Genomic DNA, 15,420 nt, shown 5'->3' on the forward strand with positions numbered 1-15,420 from the left:
GATAATGACTAGGGCACCTACGCCCTAAGATAAAACAGAACAATTACTACCAATGCTTACTGCAAATCCCACAAAGGCTGTGGTTCTCCTCCCCCTCCGGTCCTCCCAAACCTTGCTCTCTAAAACAAAGGTGAGATAAATACGCTCATCTGCTCAGAAGTCATGCTAATCTAGCACCCATTACTGACAATGGGATAAAGTCAGAGGAGGCAGAGATTATGCAAGTAAAACAACAATATTCATTATGAATTAATGAATTAAAAACCTGAAGTTGGAAAATACTTATGAAAAGCCTTCTCTGCACGTTGTCCTTAGCGGTACATTTGAACTCAGGATCACACGTGGTAGGTGGATGGGCAAAGAACAGAAGGCAGTTGACTTGGCCAAGGCTCCCCTGTGTCCACTTAACTACTGTTGCAGTAATTTGTTTTTCTACTTCATAGTTCCATCTCCTCCTGCTTGTTTGATGTCATAAAAATCCAGCAACTGTGGCAGTTTGCACAATGCATGTTATAGCCTTGTGTTCACGTACCACAAATTCAGCATTCTAGATTCATTCATGACTCAGATTGGAGGAGAAAATAGCTTGGGATGGCACAAGCCCTTGATTAAAGCTTTAGGGCCAAATCAACAACAGCTGAGGATCCAGCCCATATGGCCCGAGATCTTTAGCTGTGTAAAGGCTGCAGGAATGGGCCCAAATAGCCTTGGTAATTAGCAAATATCGTATAAAATAGATGAAAAGTCTTTGGCAGGGAATGCATATTGAGTAACATTTGAAAACTATTCATGGCATATTACTATACCTCTTTAGAGATAAAACTCAATGGCATAAAGATAATTTGCGAGGGGCAACTGTAGCCCATCACATGCCTGTCAACCCGCAAACACTTTCTTGGACCCATCAGTATTTTACAGCTACCTTTAATCAATGCAACAAAGGGCAGAGGTGACCATCTAACACCTGGGACCTGATCCTACAAGCTGTTCTGACTCTGCAGAAGCCTCCTCGCACCTGGTGGGGACTCTTCAGCCAAGCTGCCTCCCTGTGTGCGGGGAGCTACTGTTCCTGGGTAGGTTATTGCAGGTCACCCTGTACTCAGTGCCTCGGTCACCCAAGAGCACCCAGAACGACACCCAGGGAAGTCCACGGAAGCAGGACTGAGCCTACTCCTATCTAAATTCACCATTATCGCACCATGTACAGCAGTAAACAATAACAGAGCAATTAATCACCCCGGCGCAGCCGTGAGAGTTACTTTCACAGATTATGGTAAGCAGCATGCAGTGTAGAATAAATCATTTTTCATGCAAACTCTGAGGAATGGCATGTTATAAAATCACGCCTGATAAAAATCTAATGAAAATGTAAAACATCTCAGTGCAGTCTCCTGGGAAGAGTCAAGATCATATTAAATCCTCAAGAGACAACGGTCAGGGATTTCAATGAGAATCAAGAGACAGTTTTCCCAGGATGAGCTTGTTAACCCAATATAAAGACAAGATATTGATTTGATGGCTTTGTCTCTTTTGCTGTTTCCTTCATGGAGCCTATTTTTAATTTAATTGTCTTCCATTAATTTTTTTAAAGGCTTTATTCATCAGAACAAAATCCTTTTTTTTCTTTCTAAAAGCAGATGTTTTTGAAGTGCTGAGAGTATAATCCAGCATGCAGAGTGTCACAAGCAGCACCAGTCTGTTGTCATTGCATTTGTAGAAGTTTTACAAGAATACTAACAAATAAAGTCGCTCTCCCACTCCGTTTTAAAGTTCCCTGCAACTGGTTTTCAAACATTTTGAAATCAGACCTCTTACTAAGATGTCACAATCTAGCAATTTCAGGACCTGTCAATGACAGTAACCATTTTTAAATGTTCATTAGGATTTACCTGCTGGTGGCTTTATGAAAGGTGGTGGAATTAATGGGACAATAATAGGTACATTCCCGTGATCCTTCGACCCTGCTGGTGAGTCTGATAGTCCATTTCCTGTGGCAAGCCCTGGGTAGCCTGGGTTTATATTGTACGGTGAAATAACACTGTCCTCAGGTAATTTTGGTTTTGGCAAAGAATTTTCTGTAAAACACAACGAACATATTGTACAGTATGACAAATATATTTCTTAAATTCCCTGACATATTTTCACCAATCTGTTCATTAAATTACTTACCCTGATACAAGAAGAGCGCACAAAAAACCCCAGATATTTTCCCTTTTAAAAAATGGATAGTTTCCAGTATTCTTCAGAACTGCTCCATTTTTTTAAATCAAATTCACACTTCCTCTTTTTCAAAAGGTGGGATTATTGTGTCATGCACATCCTTAGTACACCCGATTTAATCAATGATGCCCTGTTCTCATCCTTTACTTCTACTGTTTGCATGGTGATTACACTCAGCGTACTGTGACTTCACCAATGCAAGAAGCATAAACTTAAAAATAAAAGAATTTCCAATTCTCTATCAATAATATGAGTAGTAGTAATGGAAAGGATTTAAAGAAAGGGACAAAATATTGAAATGACAACAAAGTGTACATGAAATGATGATAGTTATTATTCTAATTCTTTAATCCCAAATCACCTCAGGATTCTTATTTGTAGGAATTTCTCTAATGCATCTCAGTTAGCTATGGGGCAGGACTTAATTCTTATAATTCCCTCTCCTCCCATCTCTCAGAAAAAGAAACACACTTTTTTCCCTCCCATAGACTGCACACACCAAAAACTCCTGTCACAGGTATTCGACATCTTTGTTTGCTACATGAAACGTATGACCTGTACCGTGTCTCTACAAAAAAAAAGCACATCACAATTTCATCAGGCATAGACTGGAGCCACAAATCATTCAATAGCAGATCTATTTACTAAAACATAAATAAATTAATTGCATTGCAACACAGGTACAGTTTCTTCAAAGGTGGCTTAATGATATTGCATTTTCAATGACAAAGAAATATTGATCACCAATGTCACTATAGAACTAACCAGCTGCAAACATCCAATTTTAACATGACCAGGTTGTTTCATCTTACCTCTAATTTTTCCACCTTTTTCCTAGCCATTTCTCCTTCAGAACTGGTCTCTCTCTGCTATCAGTGCTCACTGAATACAGTGCTGCTGCTGGCCATCAGAAAGAAAACCCAAATGCTGCTGGCCACAAATGCAGTGAAAAGTGGCAGGCCGAGAGCATAAAAGCTGCTGCAATTTCCTCTCTCTACCTCACCTTTGACGAACTTGTTTTGGATAAGTCAAGGTGCAGCAGTTTCCTGCTCTTCCCCTCGCTCTGATGACAAGTCCTTACCCATCCCCTGTGACCGAGGAGTCAGAAGGCAGTGGCTGAACAGCCGAACAAAGAGAAGGGCTCCCACCCTTCACGTTTGGAATCACTAAGATGCAACACTGTCCCAAACAAATTCCATCCCCGGAGAACTTCTACAGCACTTGCAGAAGGCAGTATAGTACAAGCATGGATGAGGAGCTTTTTGTGAACAGAACATTCACGCTCATTCCTACAGGTATTGTGAATATTCCAGCTCAAAATCTTTCAGCATTTAAAAAAGCCATAGGCCAGAATGCCTTAGCTTTGAAAGCAAAAGGGTTCCTTAAGGCCACACTGCCAAGAAAACGCTCCCTCTTTTTTCCAGTTGTGAGCAGTTTATCGGTACCACAGGTACAGGACTTTCAACTGACTCACAAAAGGTATTACTTGCGAAGAAATATTAGTAAGTGCCTACTAACAACAATTCTGTTAAGTGATTTTCCTCATACTGTATTGGCTTCCTTGTACCAGAAGGCACTCTCTGATGTTCTTATGTAAAGCAACCACGAAGCAAGCAGCAGAACACGCTTCCCAATCCACGCCAATTCAGACAGGTTGAGATATTAATCCTTCTTTGCATGAACACAGAAACATGAAGTCTCATTACCTTTGAGAACAGAAATGTGCTGGCGGCTTTCCCCATCTGCCGAGTAGTTCCTGAATTCAATATCTTCTCCATCTTTCAATTCAACCTTATCATAACCATACCAGCCAAGGAGCTCATTCATAGTGTTTTCTGCAAAGTTCTGAAAGAGAAAAATTACCTACTTATTTATGTAATCAATAACCATTTGGAAAGAAGGGAGGACTGCATAAATCGAACCATATCTGTGCTACACGAGGAAGTGTCAGGTTTAGCCCACCTCCTCAAAGACTAATGCTCGTTTCATAAGTCAAGTGCATAAAGTGTAATGCATTTAAATCTTCGACTGGCACATGTAATTATGACAGAGACTCATACATCTGTAATTTAAAGAAAATGAAAAGGAGAGTTATTTATGACTTTTGCTCTGGCATTCAATGTCAGAAATATTTTAACATACATTCGTCACACAAACTTGTCTGTGTTGCCATAAAATATTTAAGACTGCAGCGAGAGAATAACAGAAAATCAGGACTTTTTTCAACGAGCAGTTAATCAATCTTACTGTGCTACAGTCTTTCCAGCTGGAGCAGGTCACTGACACAATTACAGTTCCTTGAGGTGCCCATGAACCAAATCAAATAAAATCACAGTGAAGACGTTCTTCCTCAGTTATAAGCCCTTGCGTAGTCAAACCACTTAAAAACTCTGCCCCGTGAAAGCCTTTTACCATAACATTTCATACAAACATCCCCTATATTTGTTTAAGAAAACCTTTCTCAGTTTTGCCATATTTATTTTCAAACCAATTTCCAAGCAGCCATGTGGTTACATGTTATGTTTGTATGGAAATGCAAAATATGGAACATGACTGTCATAACTCTCAAATTCTATTAAAAACACGTCCTCTAGGTCAGGTGGCAAAAAAAAAATCTGCAGAAAATTCTCATTACTGGGCCAGGAGATTTAGTGGAGTAAGTTAAGAAATCTACAGCCAGGCAACAAAGCTTTCTGAAACCAAACAGTACCATGGAGGTCTACAGGCTATGGGTTTAAGAAACCACCAAATGAAACCAGCTAATGAATTACTGCGATGGCAAAGATCAATTTAAAGTAGCATGACAACTATAAAACGAAAAAAAAAAGCCACACACAAAGCTTTTCTATTTGGTCTCTGCATAATTTTTTTTTATCACTCTTTTAAAACAAATTCCAAACTTCATTTTCCTGTAAGATCCTGACATCTAAAATAACACTCCTGATAAGGACTGTCTCCTGGGACTCTGGCTACCAGTAAAGGAATGAAGAGAGCACACCAATTCAAAACAAATGGTACGTGTCAAATTTGCAGGTTGCTAGATTTTGTCTAGTAACTGCTCTAGCTTAATTTTTGAGTGGGAGCAAATCTAATGATGGAACACAGCAATTCTCCAGTCATTTAAATAAATAAATAAAATTAATCAGATGATAATTGCTTCCGAATTCGAAGCTACAGCAGGCACTCTGCCCCAGAACATCACAGCACTGCACTGCTCCTGGCTCATTCATCACACCAGATTGTATAGGTGTTCCTGTCACTCAAGGAGCACTGTAAAGCAGCTATAAGCAATAAACGCAAGCAGTTTATACTCTTCCAGGAGTATCATCTGTGCAACTGTGCTACGAACACACATTTCAGGAAAAGAAAAACCAAAACAAAAACCCACAGCAGACCCTGGACCCTGGAGCATTAATTTCCCTTGGTCTTTTCCCCTCTTTCATTTTCACTTGGCCTCCTGCTGGAATTCTTGATGCCGTGGCTGTCCCGTGCAGCCCCAAATTGCCAGAAAACACTACATTGTTCCACCTTTACCTCTAGTGTCAGCATTAAAAGCACAACAGCCTGTTACATCTGAGGTATGCCACTACTACAGTTTGCAACAAGTACAATACAGTGTAGTGTGGCTAACACCTACATTCATTTCTACAATATACATTTAAACTCTCATTTGAATGATGCAGTGTTGCAAGTGTTTCAAATAGTAGCAAAAAAGGGAAATCTTTCTGAAGTTGGTTGTTGGGTGAGGGTTTTTTTAGCTTTTTAGAAAACATGTTTTTGGCACTGAAACTCCCAATGCACTAACCCTGTCTCTAACCCATGGGAATCCAACAATGAAATTATGTGGGAATGGGGAGTGAAACCTTGCCACTGCAGCTCACCCAGAATGACCCAAAGGGGTCCATGGAGGCCCAAAAGCAAGCTCTGCTACCTTCCCTTGCTTTGCTAGATTTCAGCTATGGAGATGTGGCCCTAGAGACTAATCTAGCAAGGTAGAGACAAATTGACAAAGTCTTCCTGACTTAAACCCCATGTAACCAAATTAATTGAGTAGCTCTAAATTTGCCTCCTGCGGATGCTTTGTGTTTTATTTGCACTGTTGATCAACTCAGGCAATGAGTAATTTCTAATTACTTGTCAAGGAATAAGTAAGCAAGGCTGTATATATGTTTCTTTCTTCCTGAAAATTCATATGTGTGTGTCTCTCCAGAATCTAGTCAAAGTGATGCTTGGGTTTGTAATGGCACAAAGTTTTAAGTGCCTTTCTTTCAAGTCTCATTTTTACTATCCATGATGAGTGACACACAAAAATGAACACTCATAAGGACAAAGAACACATTTGATTTTTAAATTACCCATCGTAGAGACTTGACTCTTAAAAAAAAAATAATCACCCAGGTCTTTCCTAACTAACTTCAGTGGGAGTATGATGAGGTTGCATATTATCAGTAACAAGCACCTTTTTAACACTGTGATTTCTCAACAAGGATGCCTGGATAAAAAAAAAACAAAACAATTAAGCCATTCTCCTTCATAATTTGTCTCACCTATTACAATGACGTTGATCACTCTTAATACTATTCTCTCTGAGGCTAACAGCTGGGGCTTCATTACACAGCACTTTATATACACAGCAAACCAAGAGGACATCCCTAGCAAGCTGAGGTCAAAGCTGAGAAATGTTTTCTTGCACACTAACTCTCTTGTATAGACATGCATCCACAGAACTACAGCGTCACCTTCCCTCAGACTCCTGACTACAATACCCATTTGCAGCGATATCCAACACACTCTCAGTCAAGATGATGGTCACACAGCTTATGTCCTAGATACGGTAACAAAACGGGCTTTATAAAGACCAAGCATGGTGGCAATAGTCAAAACACAAACGATGAGATGAGACAAGACATTTTTTCTCTGTCTGAATGCAGAGGGGAGGATAAAAAGGGGAGGAGGGAGGGGGGGAAGAGGCAATAAAGCCCAGTGCTCAATGAACTTAAGGAAAGGAAGCAAGTCAATCAATACTAACCTGTATATGCAGAGCAGAACCTCACTGAAAGATGTACAAGCTCCAAAGGCTTAGTGAAAGGAAGGGTGACAATTCTAACAACAGTGCTTGAGAAAAGAAAGAATGTGGGACCCGAGGCTGGAGCAGGAGAGCAGAAGAAGCAGTGATGAAGCAGGCTAGAGAGGAACCAGCTGAACTGAGAGATGATGGGCCTGCCAAAGCCCAGGGAGATGTGAAGGCAAGTGTGGATGACCAGATGGAGGATGTGCAAGGAGCTGTGATTCCATGCTTTTGCCGGAACAGGACAGCAGAGGCACTGAGCTAGTCCATGCCTACTTTCAGACTCATTCCCCAAAGGGTTATGAAGGGTCTTCAAGATGGAGGCTGCCACCCTAACCCCACAGCCCTGCCGAAGGCCTGGGATGATGTGAAAAAACAGCACATCAGGGAAAACCTTGTCCATTATCAGTAAAATCCCAAGTCAGCAATCACACTGTTAAGCAGGGATCCTTGAGCCCAGAGCAAATCCCACTGGATTACAGGACAGAAGCTAACATCACCCTACCAGAGAGGCAACACTCAGTCCCCTGGGGGGAAACCAAGAGACTGATCCCTGGTGCAGCTCCCAGCGTGAGCCAGCATCAGAGCTGTGAAGACCAGCACAGACACCCTGAGCCGCACACTTCCGTGATCACACTGCCACGCCACGCTTCCCCTCCGTGCGTGCACAAAGCAGCCAGGCTCCCGAGGCTGTGGTGGAAAGACTGATGACCTCTTCAGCTGCCAGCACACTCAGGCAGCCAGTTAACACCCCACTGGAGCCAAAACTCCCGCACCCCTCTAGCTGCCAGCGCACCACCACAGCTGCCCAACTGCCAGGGTATTTGCCACGGCTGCAGCACAACCACCACATCCCTGCCAAAGAAACTGGCCCAAAAATGCTCCAGTGGCCCCAGTCACACAACACTGCCAAAGCCCTCCCTTCCTAATCGACAGCAATTCTTTTTTTGCCCCCTGCTAAGTCCCAAACCACTTATCACCACTGCAGGGCAATTTGCATGTTTTAACTGTATGATTTCTCTATTCTTGTACTATACAGAAATATCCTCCTGCCTGGAAGGGCCAGGAAAACTAACTAACTATTATGCTCATTGGTATTTTGACTTGAATTTGCTTCCTATTCAGGGGAAAGATGAAGAAGAGTGTGTTGACTCGCCAGACTGTGGTTCCTCTCCTTTGTGACTGACTTATATGCTAGGCAGTAAAAACATAATCACATTTACTCCCGCTTTAGGATTCATTTCATCCTAATGGTACACCTACAGCTTGATTTTTTTACAATGCAATGCATCATTTTCCCAAATCTTTGCTAATTAATATATTCTGAAGCTAAGCCGTGCTTCTCTTTCCATCTTAGACCTCTTACCTTTCCTTCTCTATGAACCTTATTCACAGGGGGCAAAGCCTGGCTTCACTGAACGAGGCCTGGCAAACACGGAGGCAGGAAACGCAGGGGAGAATAAGTCTGTCAGACTCATTTTCTTCTAGGTTTTACTGCTGAATGTTTATTTCAGATCTGGGAGGAAGCACAGTGGCTCCATTCCATTTCCTTGCCTGCACAACCCACTCGGTCACAGCCCCACAAATTCACTTTTCACTTTCACTGCACCGAGGAAATAAAAATGTTTCTACAGTCACAACGCAAACTCAGATTTATTTTTTTTTCCGGTCCTCGCTTTCTTTGCTTATTTACATCGTCGCCATATTGAATTTTACAGTTAGACCTTTATGACATCGGAAAGCAACATTTCTTGATGCTTTAATTTCCTTTGTCCTCTCATGTACGCGTTTGGTTCTGCAACACCCGCTGTGTTTGGGGAAGCACTACTTCTGCCCTGCACAGGCAGGTAGGCTCCCTGTGCAGGCAACACAGCTCCCTTTGCAGCCATCCCACAGAACTCCGTCCACGCAGCCTCCGCAAGAAAACCTCCTCCACCTCAGGCTCCTGAAATAGTACAACTGATAAAGTCTGTCTGCTTTTCCACTTTCCCAAAGACATTTTTTGCCTTTCAGGAGAGAAGGGAGGAGTTTCCTTGGAATCTTCTGAATGCTCAGAGCAATCTGGCTCGCTCCAGGCACGGGGCTGCTACGCCTGCTTCACTGCTTTCCTCCTTCTGACAGTAGTACTTTTCAATGCCAAACAGGGAGTATTAAAACACTAAACTGAAAGATCTTCTGATGAGTTTACTATTAAACTATAACAGATGGGGCTGTCTTAAGCTCTAGGCATCAGGAACGAAGCCCAATTTTAGATACAAATTAGTTATTGAGAATATTTATAGATGGTAAACTCCCTGGGCACATGGAGCAACCCTGTGAAATTACAGCACAAATTAATTGCTCGCCTTTCAACTGACAGAGACATGCGGATACATTGTCTTGTTTGTTCAGGAGAACTTCCAGTGCAATCCAGTACTGGATGCAACTCCATTTCACAACCGTGTGGAGCAGCTCACTGTTCCTCCTGAGCAGCACTGCTGCCTGGCAGCAGGATGGCAAAGCGAAATAAGCTGAGGAGGGAGGGATGGGGAAGCCACCACCGCGCCTTGATGAGTGCTTTCATCAATTAAACTGTAAACAGTATTTTGGTCCTAAAATAGTACTGGGTTCTCTGATTATGATAGCTTTGGATCTATCAGGTGTCCTGTCATTCATCAGCGAGTGAGAAATGGCACTGAACTGAATTTCGGAATAACTACCGCTCTTCTTCCAAAGTGTGAGGTGAACAATGCTACCTCTGGAAGAAAAAAAATGGAAAGTATCATCTGAAGAAAAAAAAACAAAACTAGGAAAAAGAAAGAGAGGCTGCAAAGGTCACGGTGAAACAAAACAGTTCCTCCTGCATATATATTTTTCATTGAAATGTAATATCAGAAAACTGTGCAGAGTCGTGTTCTTTTTGCACACAACATTGTATCAAATTAAAATTTGTTATAACCATCATGTACATTAGGTTAGCGATAACAAAAATGTAACTTAATATCTGGCATAGGGAAAGAGCAAGCTACCTGAATACCCATCCAGTCATGTTAAAACTGAGCTGTGACAGTACTGTTGGAAGACACCAAACCAAGTATTTAGGTGTTGTGATTCTTCTTGAGTAAATATCTGGCTGTATCAAACAGCAAGTCTTGAAGGAAAGTCTCTGTGATGAGGTAATTTTATTGCTCATTCATAGTGCCCTGCATTTGCTGTACATAAAATAGACACTTGTACCAATGGCCTTTTTATTATCCAAAGGGAAAAAAAAAACCACCAAAAAAACCAACACATATACACCAGTCTTTTCTGCTAGCAAAGGGAGGCAATTCGATGCAACGTGGGCTGAAACCTGAGTAGGTCACTGTACACCATGATAAAATTCCCTAATCCCTGAGCCAAATTTCCCTGAGGGGGCCCTCCTACTTCTCCTTCACTTTCCAAGCTGACTTTTCCATTCCCTCTCTCGTCTTTTCCTCCCCTTCATCTCTTTCATTTCCCCTACCTTAAAGCCTTGATATCTGATCTTCTGCTGATACTCGGGTTACAGTTTTTACAGCTTAGGCTGTCTATTGCTGTATACATTCCTTTCTTTCTGCTCTGCCGTGATTACTTACCAGAGCTTATTTTACACTGGTCCAGATGAAAGCAGTTCAGATGAAGGGAAACAGTCAGCCTGTTTGAACATTACAGATATGAACCTACACAAGGGCACATTGTGCTCCCTCTGTCATTTCACTGCAAACATTTTGCACAGTGTAACCAATTTGTTACATTATTGTATTCCTCGGGTTTATGAAGAGCAACCAGAGGTCTTAATTCATCGGTAAAGAAAAAAAGAGTAAATGATTGCCACAGGATTTAAACTTTCCTCAACGGTCAAAAATTCAAGCCAGTTTTTTACTCCCCCCCCCCCCCCCCTTCTCCTTCCCCTTCTTGGGTGATAGCAGCCAACTGTCCTACTAAAAATACATGGCATATATAGCATAGTTTACACCGAAAGGTGGCCTGTCTTTTGTGAAAGGTTCTGCCATCAGCTACCTCATTCTTGACCAGAAATCACATTGGTTCAAAATGCCGTTTCTAACCCCCTTTAATTTTTAAGTCAGCTGAAATCTTGAGGATTCTGACCTTAAGCAGCAGCTACTCATAATCAAAAAAGGGAAACTCTCTACATGAAGGTTAACACCAATGCTCAGTACCAAAGCATTAGTTTAAAATTGTGTAATTTTTCTCCTTCACACAATGTTGTTTTTGTTTCTTCCTCACCCTTTCAGACAAACATCTGTTATACTGTAGAAGAACAACTATCTCCCAAACCGCTGAGTGTGCCTGCAGCCAAAGTAAACAAAACAAACCCAGAGGATGCAGCACAGTCAGCCTTTATATCCAGCCAGGATAACATTTCACATGTTTTGATTAAAATTAGCTAATTTGTAATTCTAGAACCTATGAAACTTAAAAGCTGCAATCCATATAGATTGCATTAGGCGATGCTCTACGGGGCCAATGTCCTATAGCACAGACCCCTGCAGTCCTCAAAACTATGTGGGATTTCAATGAGCCATGACTCTTGTCCTTTGGTGCCTGCACGGAGCCCTCTCTGAAGGTAGGATGTGCCATATATATCTCGCAAATAACCATACCGCTCCTCGGGACTTTGAACTAGTATGGTTTGTTTCCAAAGAGATGCACCAACACGTTATTGTGCCCGTTTCCCTAATACTACTCTTGTCCACGTTTCCAGTCGATGTGCACGCAGAACTGTGTACACACTCATTACGCAGGCAGCAGGAGCAAGAATGCCTGCCTTAGGCAGGAAAGGGCACCTAACCAAAATTAGTGGTGTGCAAAAGAGGGGCGAGGGGAGGGGATTGTGCATTCCTGTTTAATTTTACACGGGGAGATCAATGCTCTGGAAAGCAAAGATGTTTTCACTAGGCATCACACATACTCCTATATTCGCCTATGTAGTAGTATACATACTATGTGAATGTGTGACATTTTCCAGGCAGTCCTCCACTTACAATCAGCCTTTTAATAAATGACATATTCAAAAGAAACATCCGCAGCTTTATCTCATAACCAGACTACGCCGTTTTAGTCACTTTATCTGCGCATTAAACAACAACAAGTTCAGCTGAAGTCTCACAATACGCTGTTCCCAACTTCGGGGAATCAGAGATGTAAAACAAACGGATAATGGAACAGACGTGGAAAACAGGCGCAAAAAAAAAAAAAAATTGGAGCGGTCGAGCCCGGAGCAGCGACTCAAATGATAAAGAAAGTCCCCAAATAACAATTTTTGTGCGGTCACAGCAATCCTAACATCTGGAGCGGCTGCCTCAAGCGCTACGCACAGCTGGACCGGCCCCGGTTCTTGTCATGCAGGACAGCCGCCCGCGCGATAAACGCGCTTCCAGCAAAGGCGGCTCGCGGCGGCTCGCGGCGCCGGTGGCGGAGCGGAGCGGAGCGGATGCGCGGTGCTCCCAAGTGCGGGAGCGATGCGCGGCTCAGACTGTAACATTTCACTTTGACAATTTAATTACACAGTTGCAGCTGGCTACTGGAAAAGGAGAGAAATACATAGTTTAAAAGGGGTCCCCTTCTTTCCTAACTTTAAGGGCTTCCCTGCCACCTGAGGGGATGGCTGGGGGGGGGGGGGGGGGGGGCGGGGGGGGGGGGGCAGGGAGGCTCATCACTGGCACCCAAGGAGCTTAAAAGCCCAACGAGGGAGAGTTATTTTTAAAAAATAAATAAAGCTGGTCAATGAACAGGATTTGCAGCCTGTGTGAATTCGTCTCTGTTTTCAGCCCAGGAGGCGGAGTTGAGACACATTCAGTGCATCCTACAAAAAAAAAAAAAATGACAAGAGATCCTTTCTTATTTCATTTCCACGCAGGGGGGCGGGGGGGACCCCCGCTCCCTTCCCCATCACAGGCACCTACCTTCATCTCCTCGTTGATCTCCCGTTTCACCGGGTGAGCCGGCTTCCTGCTCCTTTTATTTTCGGGAGGTCTCCCTTCTTTCTCCATTTCTGCCATTTTTTGCGCCTACTTGGTGGTGGAGATGAAATGGCTGCTGGTGCTCTGGGGGGGCCGGGAGGGGCGCGGGGGGGCGGCGGCGGCGGCTCTCAGTGGTGGCAGGCGGCGCCGCGGAGGGCCCGGGGGGAGCGCGGCGGCGGCGGCGGGCGGGCGGGGGGCGCGGGCGGGCAGGGGCGCGGGTGCCCCGGCGAGTCAGCCATCTTCTGCCTCGCCGCCGGCCTGCATGGGAGCGGCGCGGCGCGGCGCGGCGGGGCGGCGGGGCGAGCGGGCGAGAGGCAGCGCGGAGCGAGCCGGCCCCGCGCCTGCTGTGGCGCTGCTGGCGGGCTGCCGCGGAGGGGGCGGCGGAGGGAAGGGGGAGGCCGGCCTCGGCCCGCCGGCGGGCGGGGCTTGCCGGCACCGAATCGGCCGCCGCTGGCCGCCATGGGAGCCGGGGGTGGGGGGGGCGGGGGCGGCCGCGCCGAGCACCGGGCGGAGCGGAGCGGAGGGGAGGGGGCGGCGCGCCCCCGCCCCCAGCCGGGATGGGGGAGGGGGGCCGTGAGCCCCCACGCACACGCGGGGGGTCCGCCCGGCCTGCCCCCGGACCCCCGGCCGCGGCCCGGCCCCGCCGCTGTCAGACGGGGCTCCCCGCCGCGCCGGGGTTTCCTGACTCCCGTTGTTCCCTCAGGCGCGGACGGACGGGCTGTGGGACGGCGGCGCGGTGCCGGGTTACAGCGCGCCGTGGGGATGCGCATTGATTATTCCTGGTTGTGCTTTCCCGCTCCCCGGCAGTCCCCAATTACCCGAGACAATACAGCACGCTACGGGGGTGTCCATTGTTCCGTTAGTCAAAATGGTAATTGTACGGGGGTTCTCATTATGACTGCGGTACACCTTAAAATTACACATTGGGGGAAGAAAAAAAAAAAAAAAAGAAAAAAAAAGAAAAGAAAAACCCACCCCGCAGTCAAAAGATAAACTGCGTTCCACGTGGGTATGAGTAGGCTCCCCATATAAATCTCTGTTTAGCCTGTCAAAGATAAGTTCGTTTCGCGTGCAACAATGTCTAATTTGCATTCTCTGTTTCTGAAGCCTAAATCACTGACATTTTTCAGTACGAAAAGTTGAGCGCTACTCCTCTGCTCACTTCATGACTAAAATGAGCCTTGCTTGGCTGCTTCAGGTGGCAGAGCAATCAGAGACACGGAGCACGTTTTCCCCCGTGGCATCGAAAGCATAGGGAGAAACTGGGATTTTGCATAGCCTTAGCTGTTAGGGCAGCAAGCATCCAGGGGTGAGACAGCAACCAGACCTCAGCCTGTAAAATCCTACAGCACGGTAAGGTCACGGCCGGTGTGATGCGAAGGTGCTGCCACTCCCCTTGCTGCTGCCTGAAAGAATCGAGCAGATATTGGGGGGAAACAGATCCCGACCGTTGTTTTTCAGAGCAGCAGGACCTCACACAAACACTTAAGAAAGCTGTGCCGGCGGCGAGGGGCCACAGGAGCCAGCCATGGCGGGGGTCGTGCTGTGGGCTCGGTCTGTTCCGGCACCCCAGGAACACAAGGTCTGGCCTCAGACTCACCAGCAGCGAGCATCAGAAGCAACCAAGATTTATTTTTTTCTTGCCTGTAATATTTTAAAGTACAGTGAGTTCTGAAACTTGGGGAAACTAACTTGCGGCTCTACAGGTAACCTCCAAAGGGTGGTGCTTAACAGGGAAGCCTCCCTCCTCCTGTGCCCCACCACCTCCAGCAACCTCCTCTTTATGTTTTGTTCCCTGTATTCTAGCATAAATAAAGCGGTACGGTGGAGCTCTTATCAAGTACAGGAGATATTCCCAGAATCTCAATGTGTTCTCTCGCGCAGTAGGGGCAAGACAGATAGTGCAAGGGGAGGGAAGCTGTTTATAAACACAGTCTCATGTAGCCTCAGAGCTCTGAAACCTTTAGCTGGAAAAAGCAAGCCGACCTCAGACAACTATTCTGCTTTGAACCGCCACCACCTTGCTGACACTTGAAGTCGTTGTAAAGAAAAAGGCAAAATTAATTCTTGTGTTAGGGACATAACTCTAGTCTCCCTGTAGGGCTGATGGCAGAGTTTTAATGAAAACCTTAGAATTTCTACTAAAGA

The 15,420-nt window shown here is 45.0% G+C and overlaps 1 protein-coding gene across 9 annotated transcripts in view; it reads right to left on the reverse strand.

Moving 5' to 3' along the window:
- The window catches only part of SOBP (sine oculis binding protein homolog), a 137,899-nt gene extending 124,234 nt beyond the window's left edge, over positions 1-13,665 (reverse strand). For 4 of the 9 annotated variants that reach the window (XR_013928528.1, XR_013928529.1, XM_080389816.1 and 1 more), the window contains exons 1-3: positions 13,216-13,664; positions 3,927-4,065; positions 1,890-2,075 (exon numbers count right to left, since the gene is read on the reverse strand). Coding sequence is in view for 7 of the 9 variants with exons in the window: in XM_080389816.1 (XP_080245942.1) it covers positions 1,890-2,075; positions 3,927-4,065; positions 13,216-13,311 (421 nt within the window). In the remaining 2 variants the exon portion in view is untranslated. Of the gene's footprint in view, positions 1-1,889; positions 2,076-3,926; positions 13,116-13,215 lie in introns of all 9 variants that reach the window. The other 5 variants (XM_080389813.1, XM_080389812.1, XM_080389811.1 and 2 more) reach the window with 3 other exon arrangements.
- Between the last annotated feature and the right edge of the window lie 1,755 nt (positions 13,666-15,420).

Source organism: Falco punctatus (genome assembly GCF_963210335.1).
Source record: "Falco punctatus genome assembly, chromosome: 5".
Taxonomy (NCBI): domain Eukaryota; kingdom Metazoa; phylum Chordata; class Aves; order Falconiformes; family Falconidae; genus Falco; species Falco punctatus.